We start from the raw sequence: 26,628 nt of genomic DNA on the forward strand, positions 1-26,628 counted from the left end.
GGAAGAACATCAGATGAAATGGAAAAATGGAAAAAGGACATCATTTAAGTCATCTCATAGCCACCTCGGCCGTAGCACTGGATGCCACGTAGACAGGGCCGCCGATACTCTGCTTGAGGATTTCCCTCCGGACAGCCCGCTTTCTCTCGTCTCGTCGCTGGCGCACACGTCGCAGGCGATCCCGCACATTACGCCATGACATTGACCGGAACCGCAGTCCCCAGCGAGAGAGAGACCGGAAGGGAGTTGGGTTTAATGGGGATCCTGTTCGGAACATGCCTTGATCAACCAAGCTACCGTTGCTGGTCATTCCATTGAACAGGCGTTTCATTTCTGGGCTGCGCCGCGCCAGAGCAGCTGGGCCGTCGAAGACGATGCGCCGCTGGGGCAGACCCAGAGAGTTATTTACGATCAAGGATTCATCGGGGCGCGGTAAATCTTCCCGCGTCGGCGAGGATTCCTTCTCCGGGGACCCCGGTACGTCTTCCCAGAATCCGCGAGGCCGCCAAAACGGATATAGACGACTGTCCATTTCCATTCCTGCAGTTCGGTTCTTGGCGGATTTCATGGAGAATGACCGAGCTATAGTGTTGAAAGAATCCGACCGAGGGCGTGCGCTCCAAGTACGACGGACGGAATTCCATCGTTGACCGAGGCCTTTGTTTTCATCCTGGGCGTCAGGTAATGGAAGCGGGGGATGAGGTCTGGTGGATGGGGGCTTGGGTGGAGGGCGAGGATTCTTTAAAGGCGAGTCGACATCAAACGTTGCTATTTGTGATGGATTGTCGGGTGTGCGAGGGATTTGGGGAAGATCATAAGAAATTCCAAGCGCCTGTAAAGGGCGTCTCGAGGAGGCTCGTACTCGAGGGTCAACAAGCAGCAGTGAGTGATTGTTGTGCGCGAACAGACTAACGGCTGTAGCCTCCTGGATTTCGATAGGTCCCGGCGAAGAAGATGGAATCGAGCCTTGGGTGAAAGGCAAAGATGGAGGACGCAGGGTTGCCATATCATCAGAGCTAGCAAAGAGGGCATGCATATTGGGAGGTTCGAGCAGACTACGGCGGTCAGGCGAAGCCAAAACGTTGTGACGAGGCGGAGACACCGGCTGATGCTCCGGCTGATGCTCACGACGCTTTTGCATCTCGAGGTCAATGGCTAAGTCATGGCTTCGTAGACTGTCGGACGTAAGGGAAGTCGCACGAGAATTGTTTCGGCTTGTTGGCGCAGAAAGCGACGAGCTTCGGGGTGGTATGGCGGGACGATCGGTGGGACGACTCCGCAGGCTGTTGGAGGTGAGAGAATTCGCGCGAGAATTGTTCCGACTCGTTGGCGCAGAAAGTGATGAACGCCGGGGTGGGATGACAGGCCGCCCCGTGGAACAGACTCTTGAATCTGTCTCGCGAGATCGAGTTGACGTTGAATCAGAGACGGTGCGTTTCTTCTGCCCTTGGATATCTGTGCGGCCCGTTGATGCTGTCGGAGGACGACGGCCTGATCGATGAGAACCCGGTTTGGAAGAAACATGACTGTTAGGACGGGAGCTGAGAGATGAACTTCTCTCCGGTATGACCACCACGTTGATAGTTTCGATATTGGGTTGTATTGCACTGTTGCTGGTCTTGGCCGAGAACGACATCTCGGATGGTCCGCTTCGAACATCCTGGTCAGAAATTCGAGCGGACTTGTGAACCAGGCGGCGTTGGGATTCAGCGAGGGAACCATAAGATGTACGCTCAGATCTTGTCATGGGAGAGCTGGCAGACCGCAGAGAGCTTCTTTTTTCGGTATGCCGGAGAATTCGCTGGGCTCGTTTCGGCGAGTCAATTATCATAGCCTCAACAGTGGATGCCGAGGAGATGACCGACAAGGGACGGGTATCTGGTCCACCAAATCCCGCTGGGCAATCCGGCGATGGCGACCCAATATTCCCATGGGACTGCTCCATTGAGGTACTTGCTTTGACTTCATGCGCACCATGGATCCGGTCTCGCAGACTTTTCTCCTTCATCAAAGAGGCATCCAGGTGCATTACATCCAGCGCATCTTTCCCGGGTGTTGGGTTATATACTGGTTGAGTGTGCTTCTGTGCAGACTTGCGCTTTCCAGCTAACGGTGTTGGCGACCCATCGATCGGGTTTGCGGCCCAATGCCCATCAAAAGACTCGAATCCGGTGTCGCATTCGGTTCCGCTATGCTGTTGGGAAGCAGATAGCGGAGATCCTTTTATATTTGGAAAGTGTGAAAGATATCCATTTGAAGCGGGTGGCTTTGACGGTTGCCTCCTTTGTTTCGGTGTCTGGGTCGTGGTCTGAGACACGCGAACCGGTGTGTCCATATCTTCTTCCGACGAGATATTCTCCAAAGCTGTTTGGAATGAATCAGCCCGAGAAGATGAGGAGAAATAATTAAACTGGTTCAAGGTAGGTCGCTTATTCGAGTTCGTTCGGGGAGGCGTCACATCCGGGGTTGGAGGCTTAGAGGGTCGGCGAGGGGTTAGCATCCCAGATGTTGGTATGTCTGACAGGGAAGAATTCATTTTCTGTGTTTGTTCGTCAACCACGAGTTCTTCGTGGCCTGCACCCGGGGGTGTCAAGGGAAGCGACGGTGTCGCAGTATGTCTCCCATTCTGATCCGGGGAGACCGGTTGGATGACTTCGATGCTAGGAACGATTACACCCCGCCGAGGGAGCGTCTTGTGAGACCTTAGTAGCGGCCGTTCGAATGCTTGCAAATCCTCCGACGACCCCATCACTTCCACGCCCGGCATCTCGGAAACAGCACACCCACAGAAACCTGGAGCATCCACGGTCGCTTTTGTGAATTCGATTAACGTTTAGATACCTTTGGGTATCATAGTACGGAGTAGGAGAGTAGGATGTCTCGTTCAGAGTATCGCAGGGGTCGCATTGCGCGTGAGCACTTCGCGACCAAGATGCGACCAATAGTCAAAGTCAAAGTCAACGGTTCCAAAGGCTTTGCTTTGTCTCTGTATGATGCAGGGGGGAGCCGATCGTCCGAAGTACATTCGAGTCCACCACGAAGGACAAACAACGGTTCAGTACGGAGTACGAGACATAGGCATATCCTTTCAGAGATGAAGACTCGAGCTCGACCTGTCTCTGTGCAATGTGAGCTGTAAGGGTGGGGATGGACGATATTGGCGAGTGGCTGGGGAGTCCAGTCTCAAGCCCTCTTGTCTCCGTGTTTCAGCTAAGTAAGAGATAATAAAGAATAGTCATTCCAGTAACGTAGGATAAAAGAACTAAAAAAGAATACAGCGTTCAAGGATGCTCGCATGAAAGATTGAATAATATGACGAAGAGGGTGCTTTCGTGCCACTTTCCCGCTGCTTAGCGCCTGTTTCCTATTTAGGTAATATTGATGCCTTGGAGCCTCACCTCATTGAGATCACACTGGTGATCACACTGCAGATCCATCACACTAGCTTCTATGGAGTAGATATGAGGACCCTCTCACATTCCGATCTTACCATGGCTTGGGGTTGGTCTTATTGGTACTTTTTTTGGGAATGTGAACCAGTGGTTGGTTACCGCGTCCTACAATGTATGATGTATATGCTCGACCTCATCTACAATTTGGACTATGTGGAAATGTCAATACTGCTCAGGCGTACGGAGGAGTAAAGTCGTCTGTGATCTCATGGCTTTATCACAGCCCTTACTTGGCATTGTTGGCCCTTGACGCAGGTCTCGAGACATACATACATTCCTAAGATGCACATCGTTATTTCAGGGCTCTCAGAAATGAAGAACTATAGATCCCAAGCAGACCAGCCCAGCACGGCATATCATAATATGGATCACGACATACATAGAACAGTAATAAAACAGTGCCTCGTAGCATGCATGGTCTTGCATACAACACATCTATTTCTAGCTTTTATTCCAAATTTCCCAATTTGAAATCGATCCTTTATGCTTGATTGGTCTTCCCTTGGGTAGATCAGGCTTTTTATCCTCTTGTTTATTGGATCTCACTTAAGGGACATGGCTTCATATGAAAACACGTAGCCTATATTGCAGTACAAATAGATCGAGAATGAAAGACAGTAGGTGTCGAACCCCTGAATTGGGTTTTACGTTTCTAGCCTAGGAAACCCTCTATTTGGCATCCATTACTTATTCATGCTATTCAGTCTGCGTAGGCACTCTATACTTGTACTGTGGCATCCAATATCACTTTCCATGTCAGCAAATATTGAGACACTCATTCAGACCCCAAACATACGGTGCGCTATATCCAATAAGGGTTAGTGTAGATTTCCAGCTCTGTACAGACTAATGAAAGAACAAGAATCTATGATTAGAAGCTAGAAGGTTCCATGCAAACTGAGTTAGGAGACCAGTACTCTGTTAGCACCATAAGATGGCGTGACAATTTGTACCTGCAATCAACTGCTCTGGTTCCTGCTCCTCGTATATTCACAAAACCACTACCCAGCAACAGCATGGAATCTATTCTATCTGCACATGAAATTGGTGAAGGGCTTCCCGTTCTGATCATTCATGGATGGCAGATGGAAGGAAGAGCCGAGGAGGTGGACTTTGAGCCGATTTTCAACAAAACACCGGGACTTCGCCGGATTTATGTGGACCTTCCAGGCATGGGCGCAACACCTGCGAATAATGTCAAGGATCTGGACGATATATACCTTGGCCTGGTGCAATTCATTGATTCCCGACTTGGGAATTCAAGATTCTTAGTTGTCGGCTCATCATGTGGCGGCTACCTTGCACGTGCAATAGCTCAAAAATATATTGAGCAAGTCGATGGTTTACTATTACGCGTGCCGCTTATTGAGCCAAAGGACAGCGTACGCGATCTCGATGCTTTCAAACCTTTGGTTGCAAACGAGCAACTCATGTCGAACATATCAGCCGAAGACAAGGCACATCTTGGAAATGTTCTCGTTCAAACGCCTCCATACGTTAAAGCTTTAAAGGCGAAATGCGAGGAGGTTTACCTTCCAGCGGAGAAAGCAGCAGACAATAAGGTGTTGGATCCGATCCGAGCAGATCCACATCGATATCAGTTATCCTTTTCGCTCGACGATCAAAATGCTAAGTTCTTTGCACCCACACTTGTTGTATGTGGTCGGCAAGACGAGAGCGTGGGTTACCGAGACAGCCTTCGCTTGCTGGAGTTATATCCACGATCAACTTATGTTGTTCTTGATCGTGGTACGCATGGCCTTCCTATCGATGAGACTGGTCTTTTTGAAGCTCTTGTTCGTGATTGGATAACACGGGTTGGTGAATGGCGAGTTCACTCGGAAAGATAAGAGCTATCCTGTCAATAATCTCTATACAAACTCCTCCCTAGGTAATATCTAGAATTTAAGTGGTCAGACAGGAATAGAGGTATCCCTATGTTGTATAAGATCCGACGGAACGGTAGGTTTCACAATTAGGTGGGAAGGGGAATGAATGATTTAACCTGACATGATTGCCCTAGAGCACATCCGTAAATTAATGTTCCCATAACGAGTATAAGTTCAAACTCGTGGTGCTGGAGGGCTGAACCTTCCAGAGGTGCGGAATTTCTGCGTAGTTACTAAGCACGCTACGCCCCCGGGGCCCGGGGCCCGGGGGACCCATGGCTATGCAGTTGAACTCTTTCAGCAGTTTCTCTTATATGACTTGACCTACATAGCCATGTGGAGCCAAATATGTCAGGATGTTCCTGGGACTTCTATGTTGTACATAAACAGAGCCCCCGTATCAAACTTATATGCACACTCCTCACTTCCAAGGCATGTTTGCGTTTATGGTGTTGGAGCATTCCGGGGAAGGGTTAAGATCCGCACCATCGCGGGGCTCCCCGTACGAATAGGAGACTTCGAAGCTTAGCGGATATTCTCAGAATGGTAATATAAGACATCATCATAGGATAAAAGCACTATGGATCCGTGAATCCGGAATCCCTACTCCCTACAGGTCCAATGAGTCCTAGCATGTGGCAACGGGTGATGACGATATCCATCCCCACACAAGCCAGGGTTTCGAGGCTTTTGGAATCAGGTCAAACCAGCATTTTGTATGAGGGAAAAAAAGATTACCTTGATAAGGTGGTCTGGGAATAGTCCAAGGAAAACAGAGGATGACCTATACAGGTTAGGAGTTGGCAGGGATGTCCGGTCTCTGGTCTCTGGGGATAAATGGCCCAAAAGAAAGAATATCCTAAGTATCCTAAGTATTCTAAAGAGATACTCATCAATTGAAGAAAGTCGAGGAATGAAGATGGATGATTACAGTGGACCTCAGTGGCGTTTCATGACGTCCCGAGAGGTCGAACCTGAGAAGACACTGGCCTTGGCAGATGACATCGGGAAAGATCTCTCATTTCGTCATAGCTCTCCCCCGCCATCATCTCCTTTCTCCTTTTTTTTTCCTTCTCTTGATTTGTGCCTTTCTAGTCTTTCTAGTCTTTCTGGTCTTGCTTTTCTCTCTATCCCTCTTGTTTGTGATTTACAAAGTCCTTTAGTGGGGATATCCCATTCTTCAACTTGTCTGACTTCCCACCTTGAAAAATCCCTGCTTCAATCGCCATCCATTCTTCTTTCTCTCTCTCTGTTCCCTTTCTTCTCCGAAAGACATCCAACACATCTGCTTATGAATTACGATCCTTCTTCGATATCATGAGTACAATACAGAATATCAAGAATTTCATTCGACATGGCAAGCAGGCCCGCCTTGTCACCCCTCATTCTGAGCCCACGACCGACGTCTCCACCATCCATGCAGAGCCACAACGCCAACCGATAGGGCAATATTCACCTGCTCTCGAGGCTTTTGGCCCCGAAGGCCGAGCCAATGCCGTCCACAAACCTGATTCTCAGGTCAGACAGGATCGCTCCGTCGAAATCGAACGTCTAGTCGCAGAGGAGAATATGAACCGATCGAAAATGCCCAAATACCCCGGTCTAGAGCGCTGGATCTTGGTAGAAAAGATGGGCGATGGTGCGTTCAGTAACGTCTATCGTGCCAGGGATTCGACAACGGAATATGGCGAGGTGGCCATCAAGGTCGTCCGCAAATTTGAAATGAATAGCAATCAGGTAGGTTCTGCCGCAAGGTGCCTTTCTTCTTTCCCCTATAGGTTTTGTGTTTCCGGTTCTTCGTGGTTATTTGGGTTGCAATATGTCTATAAACATGGCCAATACGTTCTGTAGAACGATCCTCAATATCCAACGGTCAAAAAGATCCCCAAGGCGGCGGAGGTGCGCAAACAATTCTTTCCTGACTCGACTTGCTTCCTGGCAATAATGACTTGTGTCTGCCGGTGAAACGACACGCTACCCTATAACATGCGACTGCCTATGTGCGTGGCTGCGCGTCTTGCCTGGTCATTGCTGACTCTAGTCTTTTTACAGCGGGCAAATATTCTCAAGGAGGTTCAGATTATGCGCAATCTTGACCACCCCAATGTCGTCAAATTGATCGATTTCTCCGAGTCACGGCAATATTACTACATCGTCCTCGAACTTTGCCCCGGAGGTGAATTATTCCACCAGATTGTCCGATTGACGTATTTCAGCGAAAATCTTAGCCGCCACGTCATTCGCCAGGTTGCGGACGCGATTGAATATCTACACGAGACATCAGGTGTCGTTCATCGGTTTGTCATCCCGTCAGTAGAAATCTGGTCCGGCGAAAAGCTAACATGTTTATGAAGTGACATCAAACCTGAAAATCTCCTATTCTATCCAATTCCCCATGTTCCCAGCAAGAACCCGAAACCTCAACAGCCAGGGGACGAAGACAAAGAAGATGAGGGAGAATTCATCCCCGGAGTTGGCGCGGGTGGTATCGGCAAGATCAAATTGGCAGATTTCGGTCTATCCAAAGTGATTTGGGATAGCCAGACGATGACGCCTTGTGGTACCGTCGGATACACAGCCCCAGAAATCGTCAAGGATGAGCGTTACTCCAAAAGTGTGGACATGTGGGCCATGGGTTGTGTTCTCTACACACTCCTCTGTGGGTTCCCTCCGTTCTATGACGAGAGCATCCAAGTCCTTACCGAGAAGGTGGCACGCGGCCAATACACCTTTTTGTCGCCTTGGTGGGATGATATTTCCAAGTCGGCCCAGGATCTGATCTCGCATCTCCTCACCGTGGACCCCGAAAAGCGGTTCACCATTAAGGAATTCCTAGCGCACCCCTGGATACAGGGTACCAACGAGGAGACTACTGCCGCAGAAGACGCACCCCCTCTAGCAACACCCCACCTCCAGACCCCTGAGAAAGCCGCACACCAACTCGACTCCTCCGGCGCCGAACACGGGCCTTACCAGCCCGCCAGTGCCCGCTTCCTCGATCAACCATCCGTTGCAGCAGAGCGCCGCATGGACTTCCGATCTCCAGGCGCTTTCAACCTCCGTGAAGTCTTTGACGTTGGTTACGCAGTGCACAGACAAGAAGAGGAAGGAAAACGCCGCGCGAACGCGCGCCAAGCCAACCGCGGTGGAACGGCAGGATTCCAGTCGGCACTGGGTGCTCTCAACGAAGATTATGACGACGAGCCTGAATACAACCACGGTCTCGGAGGCCAACCACCAGCCAAGGTGGCCAAGAGCCAAGGGGATATGGCCGGAATGGAAGCCAAGCTTCGATCCACGAACCTCGGCGCGCAAAGCAGCGCTGCACAGGCACGACAACCACCCAACCAGACAAAACCCAAACAGGGCTATGGTATGCATGACGCCAATGTCGCTAATGCTGCAAAGACCTCTATCCGCAAGCATCAGCAGCCATTTGAGCTTACTCTGAGCGGCTCCACGTTGCTTGAGAAGCGTGGCCGTCGTAATCAACCGGTGGCATAGACAGGATGTATTTCTTCCATCAGGGTCATGATATGATGTCTCCATAACTTCTTTGCACTTTGTTGATGAGCGATATGTCCACAGATATCTCTTGCGTTTGTTTGGTTTTTTTTTTTTTTTTTTCTCATCGTCATTTTCACTTTCTTTGTTCGGTTTTTCAAGCTCTTTGCGCGTTATCGGATCGGTCCCGGCGAGGAACCTGCACGCTACATAGTCACAATTGGAAAATGGGTGAAGTGGGTTTTCTTTACGCTTTCTCTTAAGTTCTCGGGAAGCTTGCTTGGACTGGAAAGGAGTTCTTCCTGGTCTTTTATTTTCTTTTTCTTTTTCTTTTTCTTTTTCTTTTTGCTAGGGTTACCTAGGTATGTCTATCCATGTTCGCTAAGGATTCAATAAGCATATTTTTCAATATTCCAAGGTTGGAACCTTGGAAGGGTTCATGTCCATATAATCTTCTTTTGGTAGCAGTCTCCAATTGGGGATGCAGCTAACCCATTCCTGACCACTGGTCTATTGGGGTACGATCTCTTATATCATGAGTCCTTGAGACTATTTTCATCCGTATATGACATAGATCGGTATTAAACTATTCTAGGCTAAGCACATGATGCCATTCACAGACATGCGTAGCACAGGTTGTTATTTGCAAAGTATACAACATGGACATCCAACTTGGAATTAAGAGGGAAAAACACGAATTTGGTATCTTGATTGGTATCTATGTTCAAGTCCAGAAGCCACCTAATGGTTACTGGATTATAATATATGACGACAACACTCTATCCGGTCCGTAGATTCCCCCAAGTGCTTTGAGCAAGTCAATCCATTGGCCGAATCGGTCAGATCGCAATGGCAAGGGGACGGATCCGCAATATATGGATGCGTTGTCCTTTTTGAGTCGTTTCCTATCTTGCACTTTCCAACACGAGCCAAAGACTGTGTGAAAATCGACAGTATGCAAGACAGTTTTGGCACACTGAAACAGGAGATTCAACCCCTTGCTTCATCTTAAAGAGTCTGCTTGCCCCGAGTCTCGATGGGTAGGAGACACATAGCGACAAAAGAAGCCAGAATCAACCCGCCAGACGCATAAATAGGCGCGTTGGGGTTCGCACTGCCAGCATAGATGCCGACAAGCGGAGCACAGAGACCCGCAATGCGGTTCAAGCAGCTGGAGATACCAGTGCCAGTACCGCGGTTCGGGGCGGGGAAGGTCTCAGGGGTATAGGCGTAGAGGACACCGTACATGATGTTCTGGAAGAAGGCCTCGAGACAACTGCACAGGAGCTGGATGTCGGAGTTTGTGGATGTGGTGAAGCAGAACAGCAACACGCCAGTGATCAGGGTGGAAATGGCCATGGTGCCCTTGCGACCAACGTACTTGATTTCGACGGTCCAGCAAGCCAGAATGGAACCAGGGAGACCGACGATGGAGGTGATGGCGTAATTGCGGTAGGTGATGTAGTTCGAGTTTGTCTCGCCGCCGGATTGGGAGAGGTACTGCGGCAAGAAAGCGTTGAAGAGAGGATAGCCCATGCCGATGGTGGTCCAGCAGAACCAGAGCAGAGCGGTGTTCCAGCCCATGCGCTTGTTGGCGAACAGGGGCGCAATGCGCTCCATTGAGAATTTGGAGAAGAAACGGCCCACGATTTGGGAGTAGGTGAGTCCTGTCTCTTTTTCGTGTACCTCGGCATGACCACCGATTTCGTTGAGGATATCGTTGGTCAACCAAGTCTTGGCGCCGTTCTTGTACGCGATACCGTGAACAGAGGCGACGGCTTCTTCCTGGCGGCCACGGGAGAGCAGGAACTTGGGCGACTCATACAAGTGGAAGCAGAAGAAACGCAGGATAAACATGACGAAAGTGATGGCACCCAGAGTGAGGACCAGATAGCGCCAACCCATGTTCTTCTCCTTAGTGCAACCTTCATAGCTGGTGCAGCTGAAGTTGGGGATGAAAGCCCACGCAAGCAGACTGCCGATTAGCTGACCAACGGGCCACCAGACACTCAACATGGTCAACAGGTTGCCGGAGATAAAGGGAAGGAACTCCAGGAAAAGGGCACCATCAACAGGCAGGTTACCACCCACACCAAGACCCAAGCAAGCGTACAAAGCAGATGTTCTGCATTCGTGGTTAGCGACAGATACAGAATGCTTCATTCATGAAGACTTACCCAATCCAAGTGGGGCCACCGGCGGCAGCAAGGCCAAAGGCACCAGTCAGGAACAGAGTGGCGTTGAAAGCAAGGCGACGACCAATAATATCAGAGGCGATACCCCAGAACGAGGCACCAATGCAGAGACCCAAGAATAGAGCGCAAGTGCTGAAACGCACCCACGTAGCGGAGAGTCCAAATTCGTAGGAGAGAGGGGTCAGCGTCAGGGCAACTCCCTACACATGGTTAGATTTGATCTGTGTGATCGGTTTGACTTGATCTCCTACCTGAAGCCAAAGATTATCTGCTGTCCAGCCAAAACCACAAAGGATGAACAGCTGCCACTGGTACCGGCCCATGCCGATATCTTGCAGAGCTCTGTTGATCACCCTTGACTTGCCTGTGTCGTCGAGTTAGATCAAAAACCCAATTGCATGGGGTTGCCACACGGGGACCAGTGCGAAAATCCGGGAGGAACATACGGTCATAGGCAGAGTCATTAGTAGACGTGGAAATATCAGACTCGACTTCTGCACGAAGGGCTTCGAGGGTCAGGTGAGTTGAGTCCTTGGAGCCAGCAGCACCATTCTCTGAGGAAGATGAGCCGTCCAAACTCCGGTTGGACTCCTTGTCTGCCTTTTCCGAGAGGGAGTGGGCAGGTGCCTGGGCGAGTGGGATGACAACGCTGGGGAAGGTCGGACTATCCTTTTTGAAAGGGTTAAATTTTTCGAGTCCCATAATGACGGTTCTATATGGCGCTTTGTGGAATATATTTTTCGACTGCCTGGGATTTGCTGTTGTCCGTCAAGTATGTCGCTTCTCGCACGTTCTATACCGTTCAAGTATCGCAGGGGATTCCGTGAGAGGTCGAGGGTGGATCTACAGATGTGGGGAGCTGCAATGGGGTCATATATCGTGAATCCGGGGGCAATCCGCTGTGGGCCGAAAGTGGCGCAAGGACAATGGTCGATATATACTGCTGTCGAGGCTTGCAGATGGGCTTGTTTCTATCGATACTGGATTTGTCGCAATCGCTGTCGATGAAATGGTCGCCGGGTTGGTGCAAGGTCGCTTGCTACTGAATAGCGAATCCGAAATACCTCGTGCTTGGCCTTTGTTGGAATTGATTTCTTTTTCTCTCACAATGTGGTGATGAACAATAGAGATGGTCAAGAGCGTGAACTAGAAGTTCTGCCACAAGGATTTAAGATAAAACGCAAAGAGACGGAGCTCTAGCAAGTAGTTGAGAAAGGGACTTGGGAATTGACAGAAGAGGAAAGAAGAGGAAAATAGAAATGAGGGATTGAGGTGCTATATAATAAATAATATTAGGAGCATCCCAAGGATAGGCAATACGCCTGCTGTTTTTCCCTTTTCTCTTTTCTTTTCTTTTTTTCCCCTTTTCTTTGTATATATTACCCAATGGTTCTTCTTAGTACGAGATGTCGTAATTGGCCAAGCCCGAAAAGCGGGACTGCCCAAGGGTGCACAATGTGTGATGTTGATGTTCTGCTGTTCTGCTGTAATTTGAATACCAGGGAAAAGGGACCGTGACTGGGTCGGGCCCGGGACTGGGGTAGTCGGGTGCTCTATGAAGGCCGAACATATTCCCGAGATCATGCAATGGATATTAGAACCTTGGAATGTATTCCGGACTTGGCAAGTCGGATATGGTTTGGCCACCGCCCTATAAATGCACGCATGTCGCTCTGGAATACTTGCCAATATATAGTACTTGTCACATTTTGTTTCCTTGTGGCTAGGCTTCTATAGCCATAGTTAAATCATATCCTCATACTTAACAGTTCAATATTGGTAGGTAGGTAGATTCAACAGTCAGTCATCTTTTATGGCAGTACCGGCAGAATCCAAGGGCGGTCCGCCGAAGAAAAAAAAAAAAAAAAAAAAAGGCTCCACCATGGCGTACACGGCGTATTTTATTAATGAAATTGTTGACGTTGTAATAATTCACAGCCGCACAGGGAATGGCTTAGGATGAATCCCTCAAGATCTCGGTGAGTGACGTTGGCCGCTTTTACTTTGTAGCACGGTCCTTCTATCTTCTCGGGTTGAACACCACCAAGGCAAATCCGACATACACATTCAGCCTCACGGGTCTTCACCTGCTCTACCTTTATACATCTAGCTACTCGGTATGCTCGGTATGGGATATCAGACGGTCCCATATAAACAGCATATCATGAGTACCAAGTACAACATATGCAGTTTGGAAAGTGTCGAAATGATGAACAAGTTTAATGAGACCTGAACCGAGACCCCATTGGCCTTCACGACCCACCGAGAAAATTTTTGCAAGAAGGCCACTTGATCCGTACGGCGTACGGAGTACCCTCTCGCTACCCTTATTTGGGGTAAAGTATTGAGAGTATTGTACGGAGTACGGAGTACTCCGTACTGAGATCTAGAAACCGCATGCGTGCTCCGTCACCCTCGATTTTGCTCTTCTTACCTCTTTCCCAAGATATTAAAATATATATATATATATTTCAGCGCTACAGTATATCAACAAACTCCGACCCTTGTGAAGATCAAAATCTAATGCTACAACCTTATAAAATAAGTAAAAGTCAAAGAGTTGAACTCAACTAACGTTAAGACTGTAAGTCTTGGCGCACATCTATGCCGCATTCAGAACAATTCGCGCCCTTGACCAATCACAGCTCGTAATATTCCTGTCACCTTCGGTACACCTTCCTGGGTAAATTACTGTCACTTGCCGTTTTGGGTTAAGCCCGGTGGTATGCCGACGGTAGCCTCTCGCCCGCTCGGCAACTGCTCATGTTCTCGCCTTGGACTCTACACTGTGGAGAATAAGTGACTCTCGGCTACAGGCTATGGTACCTGTGTGTCGAATATCCTCAATACTATCCGTTTTCTTTTTCCAGGGTGGAAAGTCAATCCGGAAGCCAGGAGGTCCAAGAACCATAAACACCTTCCCACGTGCCGTCCCTGCATCTTGGCAATTCAAGGAATGAACCACTCTGCATGCTTCGATATCAAAGTTCCCGATGGATTATCTTGTTTTCGCAACGCATGTGTGTATGTAGTGAATTGTTGCCTCCGCTGAGGATGCATTGGTTTAGGGCAATGCACTCTTTGGAGATTGGGTTGAAGGGCATGCCTGACATACTTTATGCATCGTGCCATTGCGTGTCCCTTTGTAAAAACACAACTGATAAATTTCGAGCTCCACACTGCCTGAGCACAGCACCAGGGCTGTTAGCGGCTTATGTTGTTGTACCTATACCTAGCCAGGTGTTGTGCGCCATTTCTCTGAGCTATACGAAGTATCTTGTAGGACACTTCACGAGATTGTAAGCGCGCTATGCAAGTTTTCGTGCCATCGAAATACAAAGGTCCATTAATTGCATTATATCCTGTGCAAGACTAACATATGAAGGCGTTCCCAGGCCCGCCAATACTTTATTCTATGTACATAATGAAGACCTAACCGGGCAAGATGTTAGACGTCCATGACAGTCAATCCCATGGTTCTCCCACTTAGAACAACCTAAAAAGCACCGGTCCGCTCGGTAAATAGAAAGACCGCTTATACTTCCTATACAGTTGTCTTGCTATAAACTCTGGGTATGTGAGGATTCCGCCTCTGCGAATCAAACACTAGAGTTCCTCGGTTCGTCTGAGCAACCATTCAAGGTGACGATAAGCCACACGAGGCTGGTACTGCGGTTGCATATGACCAGACTGGTAACTCTGAGCCCACATCAAGCCACGCTCATAGTGCTGAACACCCATGACACCCTGAGGGCCATCAACACCAGACTGGCTATTCTCCGCAAAGACATCGGCATACATCAGATCCGGCATTTTGATATCGATCGGGGTATCAGGCTTCTTCTGGAACCCGAGATGGCCGTTCCAGGTCATATTTTGGATAGCCAAGAGCGTGCCGTTGGTGATGACAACCATATCAAAGTCACCATTTGAAATGAGGACGCGGTTAGTAGCCTCAATCACCTGCGGCAAGACGTGCTCGATCGGGTTCGCCGAAATATCGCCTTCTCGCTCCGGGCCGGAGTCGCCACCGACGTACACGGGCTCAAGGGAACACCCGCTCCAGGCCGTCTTGGGTGCGTGTAGCGCTCGCTTGACATCTGCACGATCGAAATAGACGCTTGAGCCAGGCGCTTGGTAGTCGAGTGAGGTGGGGAAGGCGAGAACGTCCCAGAGGAGAGGGCACATCTGGTTGATCTCGTAGACGTTAAAGCATGGGTTGATGTGGAATATTTCGTTGTTGACGAGGCTAAATAGGTCACAGTCGTCGTCTAAGGAGCTGGATAGCAAGGGCGGCTGGACTTCCGGTGGTGGGAAAGTAAGGTACTTGTCGATGAACTTCTCGTATCCGCAGGATTTATGCTTCTTGTCGAGCTCCGCCATGAATGATTCGTTGAAGTTGAAGAGGTTCAGATTTTGCTGGACAAAGGGCACAACGGGCACTTCTTCCTGCACAGTGTCGAACTGTCCAATGCATGGGTCGTATGCCAGCGCACCTTGGTAAATAGTCAGTTTGCATCCCAGCCTTTTAAATATCCATGATAACTCACCATCTAGATCAAAATATTCCTTGTCTTTCTCATCAAGCATCGCGGCTGAGATGTAGGGCACGTAACGTCCAGCATAACTCTCACCAGTAACATAGATCTTGAAGTTCTTGATACCAAAAATCTTCTGGAAGTTCTTAAAGAACTTGACAAATTCCTGTGCTGTTTCTTCTTGTGAAACAGCAGTTGGAGTGCCGACAGAGTAGCCTGTTCCGACGGGCTGATCGACCCTACGAGATATTAGCAAGATTTTGGGCTCGTCTGCATGACAACTACTCACCACAGCACATTGGTCAAGTTCACCCAAGCGTAAGGGTTTTCCACCGGGGCAAAAGTACCAGGTTGCCATATGAACCGACCAGTCTCTTGCAGGAAACTTTCCATCGAACTGCATCCAGGGCCACCGTTGAGCCAGATGGTTACTTCGTCCACAGGCTCATTAATTGTAGGCTGAAAGATGAAGAAGAGCGATCTGGAGCTATTGTTCATATCAATTGGCACCAGACCAGAATACATCTCGCCTATGTCGAATAGAACCTCCGGTAGAGAATCTACCAGGTAACCTATAGGTCTATTAGGATTATTGTTGCTGACAATAATATAGCTCCACACTCACGCTTAGTGTTCTTGTTTAAGAAGCGGTAGTCCTTGTCCGAGTTCACATGTTTCTGGTTACGAGCCTCAACTGCTCGTTTGGCCTTCTCTTGCGGTGCACGCGCTATCTCTGCAAAGCGTCCATGTTTGGAAGCAGTCGCAATATCCGATCCCAAAGAAAGGGCCAGAAGAGCAGATGTCAGGACCGATTTGAGTAACATCCCGGACCAGTCGGTATAAATGGGCCAGGAGAAAGATAGAATGTGTCTCTTTTTTATCCCCGAGGAGGGGACGCAGCTATATACCACCCCCGAAAAGCCCTACAAATAGCCCCCTAATCGTGTACTTGCTAGGTCCATTTAAATTAATAAAAACCCACTTTACCAGACGGAGTGATTCCAAGTGGATGATTGGAAGAAATCGTTAGCTTCATGCCGGATGATGCTTCTTCTGCGCCACCTGGGCACAACCCCTCGTTCAATAGCAAGTATCCACTGATATCGACTTCGGCCATCCCGGAGCCAACCCCGGAAAAGAAGGTCACCTATGGATCTACTACTTCTATTTGTCCCTAGTCTAGGTGTATCACAGTTGTTTCATCTACCTTGTTGGATCATTACAACGACGAAAATCTTATAAATGGTTTCTAGAATAATTCTGCCGCATTATGCACAGCTATCATTGGGACCGGATGCGCGACGGATTCCGGCGAGATCGACAGTTATCTATCACTTTGGGATAGTAAGCTCCGTGTGTGAAAGCGGGGGCGGCTCGCAATTGGTCTGGCGTGCTTTTTATCCCGGCTAAGCATCGTGTGAGGATAATCGGCCTGCAACGGTCATATCGGTCTGATAGGCGAGGAACCTTCTTGGTAATTATTCATATGCTGTACGTACTGCTCGACCCTCCGGTCAAAACCTCATCAGTGAATATCACCTTACTATCCCCTTCGATGGCTAGGCTCGGCATGCTGGGGAATGCTGCCATCGAAATGATCACGAAAGATAAAGGCGATCGTTGTACGGAGTGTGCCTGACCCGAGGTTCCCGCAGCCTTAGGGTATAGATGTTAAGCATGCCAAGCTTTCAAATTGGCTCCGGAGTCACTGGCTTGAAAATATTGGCTGTTCAATGGGACTTGCTTTCTGCAACAGACCCCCTTTTCGCCAGGAGGCACCAGCCGGCGTGATTAGTGTCTATTGGTATACTCGGTTGAAGAAGTAAAAAGAAAAAGAAAATTTGTATTTGTATTTGACGTCGCCATTATCTAGCTAGATGATAGAAATCAAACCAAAAAAAAAATGGACTCGCGGGGAATCGAACCCCGGACCACTCCCATGCTAAGGGAGTATTATACCACTAAACCACAAGCCCAGTTTGATGAAGGAGGCAGCCTTTTAGCGCTACATAACTTTACACCAGAATTCTTGCCTGGGACTACTACTCGACATACAAGGTTCTACCAAGACTGACTCCCAGTTTAGTTATATTTTGAAATATGAAATATCAAACATTTATTGCTTTCTGACCTAACATTTGAAGTTTATATGAGGTTTCCACGGATTCAATAGTCTATGATACTCGTCGAAAGAAAAAGAAAACATCATAGACATCGTAAATATATATCTACCCGCATCATCCTTGAGTTCGTAGACCTAATTAATGTCTTAATATTTTCTGCACGCCAGTCCAATTCTCTATTTGTTTGAAAGTGATGCTCCTTATATCCAAATATAACATAATATATGTCCAATTACAAATGATTAATGTTATGACCGATATAGATACTTACCTAGGTACATATGTATGCGCTCCGCATGCGTTTCGGGTAATGCCTCGCGGAGATCGGAAGTTCGGAAGTTCGGAGTTCTGCCTTTGCTGAACTGCTGTCAAGCTATAGCCGACAGACACGTTGAATCATATCCCGTACACCGACAATCTATATAGATAAATAAGACACAGATTGCCATTCAATATGATGCTATGATGTCAAAAGTAAACTGTTAGTGATTTATCTGGACTGTATTATGCTGCTCAATTGAAACAACCAACATCATGAAAATCCCATATAGTAGTTATCGAACAAACAGTATGTGTATTGTATACATATGTTGTAGACAGAAGAATATCCCCAAGGTCCCGTCTGAATTCGGACGGGGATCCACTTCCCTTGCCCAATGATCACACGCCCTAGAATTTTCAAGAACACCATTACACCCATTACGCTTCGAAGACCCAATGGGAATAATTCCGCGGAAAATTATCAGGGTCTGGGCACTTTTGCATATGACTCTCTTGGAAACTTTTTGATTGCTAATAATTCCCCTCCTTCAAACTTCTCATCCTCAACAGGATTTCTTAGGAGAGAATATTATAGCTCATTCCATATAGAATGTCTACCAATGTCGGATCTGCCAACAAGACCGGCGACCATGAATTTGATATCGTGAATACCCAGAGCACCACAACAGCCCAAAGCACCACACCCTTTGATGAGAAGACTACTGTTCACACGGACAATGAAAAATTCGACATGGAGGCTGCTCCAGAGCAAGAGCCCAGCCCAGAGGATGTATACCGGACAGCATCTACCGTGGCACCGTCCCAAAGATCAACCAGAAGAGATCCCGTTAGTCGAGTGACCACAGACGCCGAAGGGAACACCTACCCAGAAGGCGGCCTCGAAGCCTGGTTGGTAGTTCTGGGCAGCTTCCTCGGTCTCTTCGGATCGCTGGGTCTGGTCAACACCATTGGCACCTTCCAAGCATATATCCAGACCCATCAACTGAAGGAATACAGCTCGGGAAGCAACGGTTGGATATTTGGAATGTTTGCTTTTCTCACTTTCTTTTGTGGAGTTCAAGTCGGTCCCATCTTCGATGCTCGAGGCCCACGCCTTCTCGTCTTTGCGGGTTCCGTGTTTCAAATGGCCATGATCATCCTCCTCGGCTTCTGCACCGAATACTGGCACTTTATGCTGGTCATCGGTGTGCTAGGTGGAGTGGGTGCATCCCTCATTTTCACACCGGCGATCTCGGCGATCGGCCACTATTTCTATGAGAAACGTGGAGTCGCTACTGGCATTGCTGCCACTGGTGGCTCTGTCGGGGGCATTGTTTTCCCTCTCATTCTACAGGACCTCTTCCCCAAGATTGGCTGGGCCTGGGCCACTCGGGTTGTCGCTTTGATCTGCCTAATTGTGCTATCAATTGCAAATTTCTTGATCAAGTCTCGACTCCCGCAGAAGCCATTTTCCAAGGAGAACGTCCTTCCTGACTTCCGCATCTTCCGAGACCCGCGATTCGCACTTACCACTGCCAGCGTCTTCTTCATCGAGTGGGGTCTTTTCGTGCCAATCAGCTACATTTCATCCTACGCCCTCGACCATGGATTTCCCACCAAGTTCTCGTACCAGATCATTGCCATCTTGAATGCCGGTTCATTCTTTGGGCGATGGCTGCCCGGCTTCTTTGCCGATTTCCTTGGTCGCTTTAACACTTTGATCGCGACGGTAGCACTTTGCGTGCTCTGTAACGCCTGCCTGTGGCTCCCTGCTGGAGATAGTTTGCCTCTGCTGGTCGTTTACGCTGCTCTCTTTGGATTCTCAAGCGGCAGCAATATCAGCCTGACGCCAGTCTGTGTCGGCCAGCTCTGCAAAACCGAAAACTATGGCCGGTATTACGCAACTGCCTATACCATAGTGAGCTTCGGGTGAGTGTTTTTTTCCCCCTTGTGATGTCACCTGTGTATCCGTAACTGACATACTTTTGCCACCAGCACTCTCACCGGAATCCCAATTGCAGGTGAGATCCTGGCACGCTGCAATGGATCCTACTGGGGCCTTATCACCTTCACTGTCTGCTGCTATGCGGCTGGCCTTGCATGTTGTACCGCCGTAAAGGTCATCCAAGTTGGCTGGCGTCACCCTCTCGCGATCTATTAAATATTTGGATCCGATATCCGGGACTCCGACGCTGGTTTATCTGGTAATCTCGACACGATTTCACGATTTCAAGATGAGTTTAGATAGAAAAGTTCTTTTTTCCCCCTCGCCTTGCATTTTCTATCCAGCGTCCATGACTGAGTGATTTATTGCACATAGTTGCTACTAATGTCTATATTTATCAATCTGTGCTTGCAATTCTATTGTTCACTGTGTCCTTCAAGCCGGGTACTGTTTCCGACATGTTCGGTTCGGCCCTTTAGCGTACAAATAGACTTGGCGAACGAACTGCATATGTGGCATTTCAATTGAAAGGATTTGCCTCCATTGAGGCAATATAAAAGACATAAATGTTGGTACTTCAGGGTCAGGTCCCCTGCAGGGCTGAACAGGGCAGAACACGTCGCACGAGATATCCGACAGGCACCGGATCTATGTAAACATCTAGTCACAATGATGCCTCTGTACCTTATCCAGCCACGGATTCCACCACTGGGAATGATTTCCAATAGGAGCAGACTCAGCTCTCACCATGGAAACCACAAAGACATCGAAAGCTTAACCAAAAACAAGCATCGACATCAGGCCTGGCCAACCTTGTCGCCGTGATGACATCGAATGTTCATCAATCCATCACCATTGAGTTTTCTAGACTCTCGCTACATATACGGCGTTATGCTCGCATCCCCTCCCCGACATTCTTTTGCTCCCGAGACATTGCTTTCCTTTCCTCCGTCTCGAGCTCATCCGGTGAGCATTTGCTTCGTTGCTATACTTGCTACTTGCTACTTGCTATCTAAGGAGCCCTGAAGGTAGAATTGTCTTCTACATCAGCTCATTCATCAACCCGACAACATCCGGAACCACCGGCGAACTTGCATTGGCCTCCTGTTCTCTCTAAATCGGCCACCTTTGCTCAATCGCCCTGCACATACTCGCGTTGGTTCGAATCATGTTTCCAAAACGATGCTTGATTCTGCTGGCCTGCTGGACTCTCCTGCAGAGTGCTGTGGCTGTCCCGGATGTAGCGCTAGAGCAGCCTGGCCCTGAGGATGATCGACTAGAAGAGCGTGACTTTGGCTTGCAGGAGCGAGGCAGCCGCCACCCTGCGCTTGAGAGCTCGCTGCTTTCTGTCTTGACCGAAAAGTTAGCTTCGACCACACCGGGAGGAGGTGATGGTGGCACTACAGTTCCTGGCGGAGGCGGTGGTACTACTACAGTCCCCGGTGGAGGTGGTGGTACTACTACAGTCCCTGGTGGAGGTGGTGGCACTACAGTCCCCGGCGGCGGAGGTGAGTAAACTACTATCTTATTCTGAAAGCACTATTCTTACTCTCCCTGGTACTCAAGACGGCACTACACACACTGGCCCCGGCGGTGGAGGTACGACTGCTACTCCAACTGGCGGCGTTCCTCCGACTGGTGGCATTGGAACTTCCCCGACTGGCGGTGCTACTACGACAACCGGACCTGCTCCTCCAACTGGCGGCAATGTTAGTCCTCCCCCAAGCGGCAGTGTTTCCTCTCCTAGCGGAACCACTCATATATCCACTCCCAGCGGAAGCCCCCACCCATCTCCCAGTCAAACCACCCACCCATCTCCTAGTGGAACCCCTCATACGTCCCCACCTGGAGTAGTCACTGAAACTACTAACACTGGTCAGACTCCCCCTACTAGTGAACAGCCCAGCACTATCCACACATCTCCCCTTGGAGGTGGCGGACAGACGACCACCCCTCCTACTTCCCCCGGCGGTGGTGTGCCTCCCTCCCCTACTACTGGACCGCCGGTTTGCCCTACTCTTTCCTGTCCTGCTCCCTCCGTAGAAACACCGGCTTGTCCCGTTCCTTCCACATCTAAGGAGACCACGGTGGTCCCGGTGACAGTCACTTGTCCTGCCGCTATAGTGAGCACAACTACCGTCACTGTCACATCTGGTGCAGGCTTGGGTGGAGGAGCAACGGGTTGTCCTTGCCCAACTGGAGCTGGACCTGGAGCTGGGCCTGGAGCCGGACCTGGAGCCGGACCTGGAGCCGGACCCGGAGCTGGACCCGGAGCTGGGCCTGGAGCTGGACCTGGAGCCGGACCTGGAGTCGGACCAGGAGTGCCTCCAGGTGGCACCGCGACAGCTTCAACAGCCACTGGTGTTGTCTCCCCACCTGGCAGCTTGACAGCCTCAGCGACCACCTCTGTCGCACATTCCCCAACTGGCAGCGTGACAGGAACACTCACCAGAACCGGCACCGGAACCCTGACTCATACCCTAACTCAAACTCGAACATCGACGCCTCTGATACCGACACTGACGTCGACGCCTCTCATACCAACCACTACTAGACAGCGTACCATCACGACAGGCTCGCCTACCACACCAGCTACCCTCGTGACTTTGCCTACAACGTCTCCACATGTCTCCCCATCCCCAGGAAAGCCAGCGCATATCACGCCACGAGCAATTGTCAACCCTGATGTCATTCGCCGACAGGTATTTAGCAACACGACGGCGACGGCCCACTTCACTAACATGACTGTTGCCGCGAATGCCACGACCAGTGCATTGAACATCACCCGTATTGTGACTGAGACGGCCACCGAGCCTGCGCCTGCTTTCTTGCCTCGCTTCCATCGTGGACGGAATCGTGGTTAGGTTGTTTGGTTGAATTGGGGAAGGGCTGACTGGGGTATTGGTTGGTTGTTTCTTGGTAAAATTTAGAGTGTCGGTTTGGCTATTGCCAATTTTTGATAATTATCAAAAGAAGTTTAATTTTTGCTCTTCTAGTGGTTGGTACCTAGGTGTTCTGTAGCCTCTAACAAGAAGGATTCTATCATCATTTATTATCATTCACTGTTGAGGCATTCATGCCAGCAATGCTTCCATGCAGTTTATTCATAGTTCCGAGGTTTGTGATGGGTTGTTAATTATAAAAATCGTGAATATCAAATGGGGGAAGGAAATATCCAGGACACCGGTCTATAGATAGCAATAGTAAGATGACCTTTCCCACTGTTGAAAATCCCAGTTAATTCACATCAATACTGGCCCTTTTCATACAACAACGCTAACCCTAATTCGGATTTACACCCTGCAGGATCTGCACCCAGGCTGCTACCAAAAGAAGCCTAAATCCCTTCGCTGTATGCAGTTTGATCATGACAACACTGCACGCAGTATACGAGCCTGATCTCACTGCATCGGCGCTTCGTATTTCAATTAGGACTGTCTTCAATCAGTTTTTGCTTCTTCTTCTTCTTGATCGTTGTCACTTCATGTCTGTTCTCACCGAGTCTTTCTGTTTTTCGTTATGGAGGTATACGAAAAGAAGCATAAATAGATGCTTCTTTCCATGTATGAAGAAGATAGACAAAACATTCATTTTACTTTTCACAGTATACAAGATTGGAATTCGTATTCATAGTATTTTCATACACTATTTTTGATCTCAAATACATGCTGTTTCTGGAATCAACACCCACTCACTACCCACTAATTATCGTAACGGCAAAAAGATTGTAATGACAGCTCCTGACCTTATTCTCTACTACTTATTCCCTCTTACCAAAATACGGATGCCATCAGGCAGTTCTGATAGTTCTGATGAGTCTGGTACTTGTGTTCCTCATTCCCCCAAATTCACCGCCGTCAACCAAGGTACCTTCAATGAAGGTACCTTTGAGGGGCCCCGTCTCAAAAATAAACACTCATCGTTACATCTTAGGTCGAAAATCCTTGACATAATATACAGAATTTGGGCAAAAATCTCAATAAAACGGAGAAAATGAAGAACGCGACGACGGCTGCATGATTCGAACATGCGCCCGCGAACGGAATTGATTTCAAGAACACATACAACATATGATTTCATTCCCTTGAGAAGGAGAACGGAAATTTGCATGCTCTGTTCGAGTCAATCGCCTTAGACCACTCGGCCAAACCGCCGTATTCAATGTTCTTCTTAAGTACGTCCGGATTTTTTTTTTTCCCCAATACTATACTAGGGAGGCAATGGGAAGTTTGGTCTATTGCGAATAAGCCCTCTATTTCCCTAGATTACGAAGCCTTTGCATTCTCCAAGCTCTCTAAGGCCTGTGAAGGAAAGCCTTAAATAGTTATGTCCATTGTGGGATTTCAAGACATGTGGTGATTTGCGTTATATTCCGTGGTAAATTAGTTACTTGGTAGTAATATGATGTTGTTGGTGTTGATCGAATTGGCCAGCTTGTGCGTATGACCTTGGGATTGGTTTCTTCTACCATTCACTAGGGCTTCTGCTATGTAACCTCGGATTATCTAGTTGGAGCAGTATCGGGTATCAGAAAATGCACACGACAAGAGCTTGTGTTGAATGGTGCGTTGGAAGAGACTACTTCGGTTGTGTGAGCAATAAACACAAGATTCTTACCATTGTCTATCTTCTCTAAAAACAAAAACACAAATTGGAATGCAGAAAAGCAGCAGTAAAAGCAGTAGAACAGAAAATCCCCCAAACCCTGTCAGGCCTATAACTCATACTCGATCCGTCTCCCTAGAGAACCAAACCTATCTGCGAACAAGACGCCTGTCCTGCTGCCCAGACTCAGAATCTTCGGCCTCCGCTTCCCATAGAACAGGTTGCTGCAAAGAGGTAGGGATGCAGCTGATGAGATCCGCGGCAACCTCTTCGTCTGTATCGCGGTCGTTATGCTTGCTGAGAATCCTGATCGCGGTAGGCAGCACAACCTCAAGGTTGCGGCACAACCGCTCGTACTGGGAATCACGCTCCAAAACTGCACTCGAGATGGAGATATCCATTTCGGCGGCAACTTCCTCCCGCAAGCAGGTAATCACATCGTCGCGCCGGTGCGGCTTGTGGAGAAGATGGAAGATTGCGTCGTGCAAGCTGTCCAACACGGCGATACGCCGCTGGTTATAGGGATCGTTGGCCAGTAGACGTTCAAACCATTCGGGCCGAGACATCGTAGGCGAATATCAGACTGCTGACAGGGGCTGGTTCAAATATGCTTGGAAGTGGAATTTGCGGACAATTGGATAACCAAGATGCAAATAACTAAATTGTCTGATGATCCAGAGACCGATGTGTTCCCGGATTGCTAGGCTTGTATGAGAACTTGAGAAGGTGGTGGGCATCGGAGTTATTTATGCATTTGCACGAAGCAGAGTTGCAGTAATGGTAACAAAGATCTTATTTTTATCCTCCCAAGGAGAAAAAGAATATCGAACCTTTGACTACATTTCGGAAGACTCCCAGTTATGTTACCCCAAGAAAGAACTCTTCGCTTTACCCTGCTCACAAAGACACTATTTATATCCTATCAAAAGCGCGAATATGCTCTGTGGCAGGGGATGATAGTTGTAAGCCTTAGGAAAGAAACCGGTAAATTTTCACAGTTGCATAGGGATCGGAGTAGTAAGAGACTGGGCACAGCACAATCGTAACACCAGTCATATCTCTATGCGATATCTTGCTGGAAGTATCGATATTTGACACTCTTATAATGTTCAAGTTAAATGAGTGGACTCGATGAACAAAGGGAAAAGTACAAAGGGTAGGGCACGTGGTAGTTAAACTAGGCAAGAGAACACGCAGGTGACCATACGTCACCAAACAAAGGATAACCTGCCAAGTAGGCAAATTCCAGTGTACACTGAGTGACATAAGAGCACAATTTTAGACATGCATTTTTCATCTGATGGAGGCACATTCGCTCCGATTTTTCCATGATTTTACTCCCCGATTTGATGATATCCAAGGTTCGACAGAATCATGTTCCGTCGCTTACATGTAGCATGTACTTGACAAGGAATACGATGGGCTATTGGGGAGGGAAATTATTTTAAGCTACACCCTACGAGACTCTAAACAAGATCAACGACTCTAATTCTGTATCAATTACCTTGACTATCTCTTATCGGTTGTCCAGGTTGATCTGATAAACCTGATACGCCCCACAATCGCTTGAGCCAATGACGCAACGACCTGCCTGATTAGGGTTAGCGCTATATTTGGCTTCTCCACATGATCCAAATACGAGCCCGTCCCCCGCGTTTAGCCAAAGCACATACAACATACGAAATATAAGATCGACAATCTTGTCGAATGATTTGAGGTATTCGAGGATATCTACAAAGTACCATGTACATGCTCGAACTACGCAGAGAGTCATGTGGCCAGCATTAGACTCGTCTAGCTGCGGTTACTGCCGGGGCCTCGACAGGGCGATGGTCTAAGTGGATGCCGTGTACGGAGTAACACCTCCACATTGCATCTGTATCGGTTCCGGTTGGAGCTGCCTAGAAAGGCTAGCGACATGCAACGCTGGAATGCCTAGGTGTACGCCGAGGATAAGATAAGCGTGACAATCAACCTTGGAAGTCGGGGATCACCATCGAGCTCAGCTATATGAGCCCCGTTCCGCAGCCCTGGAGCAGTGGATTTCTACCCATTATTTCCTGGATTGCTGACACCCTTACAATAAACAAAGTCCTCGCTTCCCTCATCTTCTCCT

General features: G+C 48.6%; 8 protein-coding genes across 8 annotated transcripts; 4 read left to right on the forward strand and 4 right to left on the reverse strand.

The window, feature by feature from the left end:
• Positions 1-49: 49 nt before the first annotated feature.
• On the reverse strand, positions 50-2,767 carry N7525_000532 (uncharacterized protein; the record flags this gene model as incomplete). The annotated part of the gene is made up of 1 exon (XM_061211603.1): positions 50-2,767. The coding sequence occupies one exon, from the start codon at positions 2,765-2,767 to the stop codon at positions 50-52; it is 2,718 nt and encodes a 905-aa protein (XP_061070829.1).
• A 1,701-nt stretch (positions 2,768-4,468) lies between these two features.
• On the forward strand, positions 4,469-5,302 carry N7525_000533 (alpha/beta fold hydrolase; the record flags this gene model as incomplete). Its single annotated transcript, XM_002562257.1, has 1 exon — positions 4,469-5,302. One exon carries the CDS (start codon positions 4,469-4,471, stop codon positions 5,300-5,302), a length of 834 nt encoding a protein of 277 aa, XP_002562303.1.
• A 1,356-nt stretch (positions 5,303-6,658) lies between these two features.
• On the forward strand, positions 6,659-8,845 carry N7525_000534 (serine/threonine-protein kinase; the record flags this gene model as incomplete). The annotated part of the gene is made up of 3 exons (XM_061211604.1): positions 6,659-7,078; positions 7,394-7,650; positions 7,747-8,845. 3 exons carry the CDS (start codon positions 6,659-6,661, stop codon positions 8,843-8,845), a joined length of 1,776 nt encoding a protein of 591 aa, XP_061070830.1.
• A 1,008-nt stretch (positions 8,846-9,853) lies between these two features.
• Positions 9,854-11,742, reverse strand: N7525_000535 (uncharacterized protein; the record flags this gene model as incomplete). The annotated part of the gene is made up of 4 exons (XM_002562255.1): positions 9,854-10,970; positions 11,023-11,240; positions 11,292-11,404; positions 11,487-11,742. The coding sequence occupies 4 exons, from the start codon at positions 11,740-11,742 to the stop codon at positions 9,854-9,856; spliced, it is 1,704 nt and encodes a 567-aa protein (XP_002562301.1).
• Positions 11,743-14,646: 2,904 nt separating this feature from the next.
• Positions 14,647-16,402, reverse strand: sxa2 (putative pheromone processing carboxypeptidase (Sxa2); the record flags this gene model as incomplete). The annotated part of the gene is made up of 4 exons (XM_002562253.1): positions 14,647-15,536; positions 15,591-15,817; positions 15,868-16,150; positions 16,204-16,402. The coding sequence occupies 4 exons, from the start codon at positions 16,400-16,402 to the stop codon at positions 14,647-14,649; spliced, it is 1,599 nt and encodes a 532-aa protein (XP_002562299.1).
• A 2,170-nt stretch (positions 16,403-18,572) lies between these two features.
• On the forward strand, positions 18,573-20,123 carry N7525_000537 (MCT family MFS transporter; the record flags this gene model as incomplete). The annotated part of the gene is made up of 2 exons (XM_002562252.1): positions 18,573-19,891; positions 19,958-20,123. The coding sequence occupies 2 exons, from the start codon at positions 18,573-18,575 to the stop codon at positions 20,121-20,123; spliced, it is 1,485 nt and encodes a 494-aa protein (XP_002562298.1).
• Positions 20,124-21,075: 952 nt separating this feature from the next.
• On the forward strand, positions 21,076-22,771 carry N7525_000538 (putative extracellular threonine rich protein; the record flags this gene model as incomplete). Its single annotated transcript, XM_002562251.1, has 2 exons — positions 21,076-21,415; positions 21,474-22,771. The coding sequence occupies 2 exons, from the start codon at positions 21,076-21,078 to the stop codon at positions 22,769-22,771; spliced, it is 1,638 nt and encodes a 545-aa protein (XP_002562297.1).
• Positions 22,772-24,661: 1,890 nt separating this feature from the next.
• N7525_000539 (uncharacterized protein) lies at positions 24,662-25,078 on the reverse strand (the record flags this gene model as incomplete). The annotated part of the gene is made up of 1 exon (XM_002562250.1): positions 24,662-25,078. One exon carries the CDS (start codon positions 25,076-25,078, stop codon positions 24,662-24,664), a length of 417 nt encoding a protein of 138 aa, XP_002562296.1.
• Between the last annotated feature and the right edge of the window lie 1,550 nt (positions 25,079-26,628).

This window comes from Penicillium rubens, assembly GCF_028828025.1.
Source record: "Penicillium rubens strain IBT 27055 chromosome Unknown utg000001l_segment0_segment0, whole genome shotgun sequence".
Taxonomy (NCBI): Eukaryota; Fungi; Ascomycota; class Eurotiomycetes; order Eurotiales; family Aspergillaceae; genus Penicillium; species Penicillium rubens.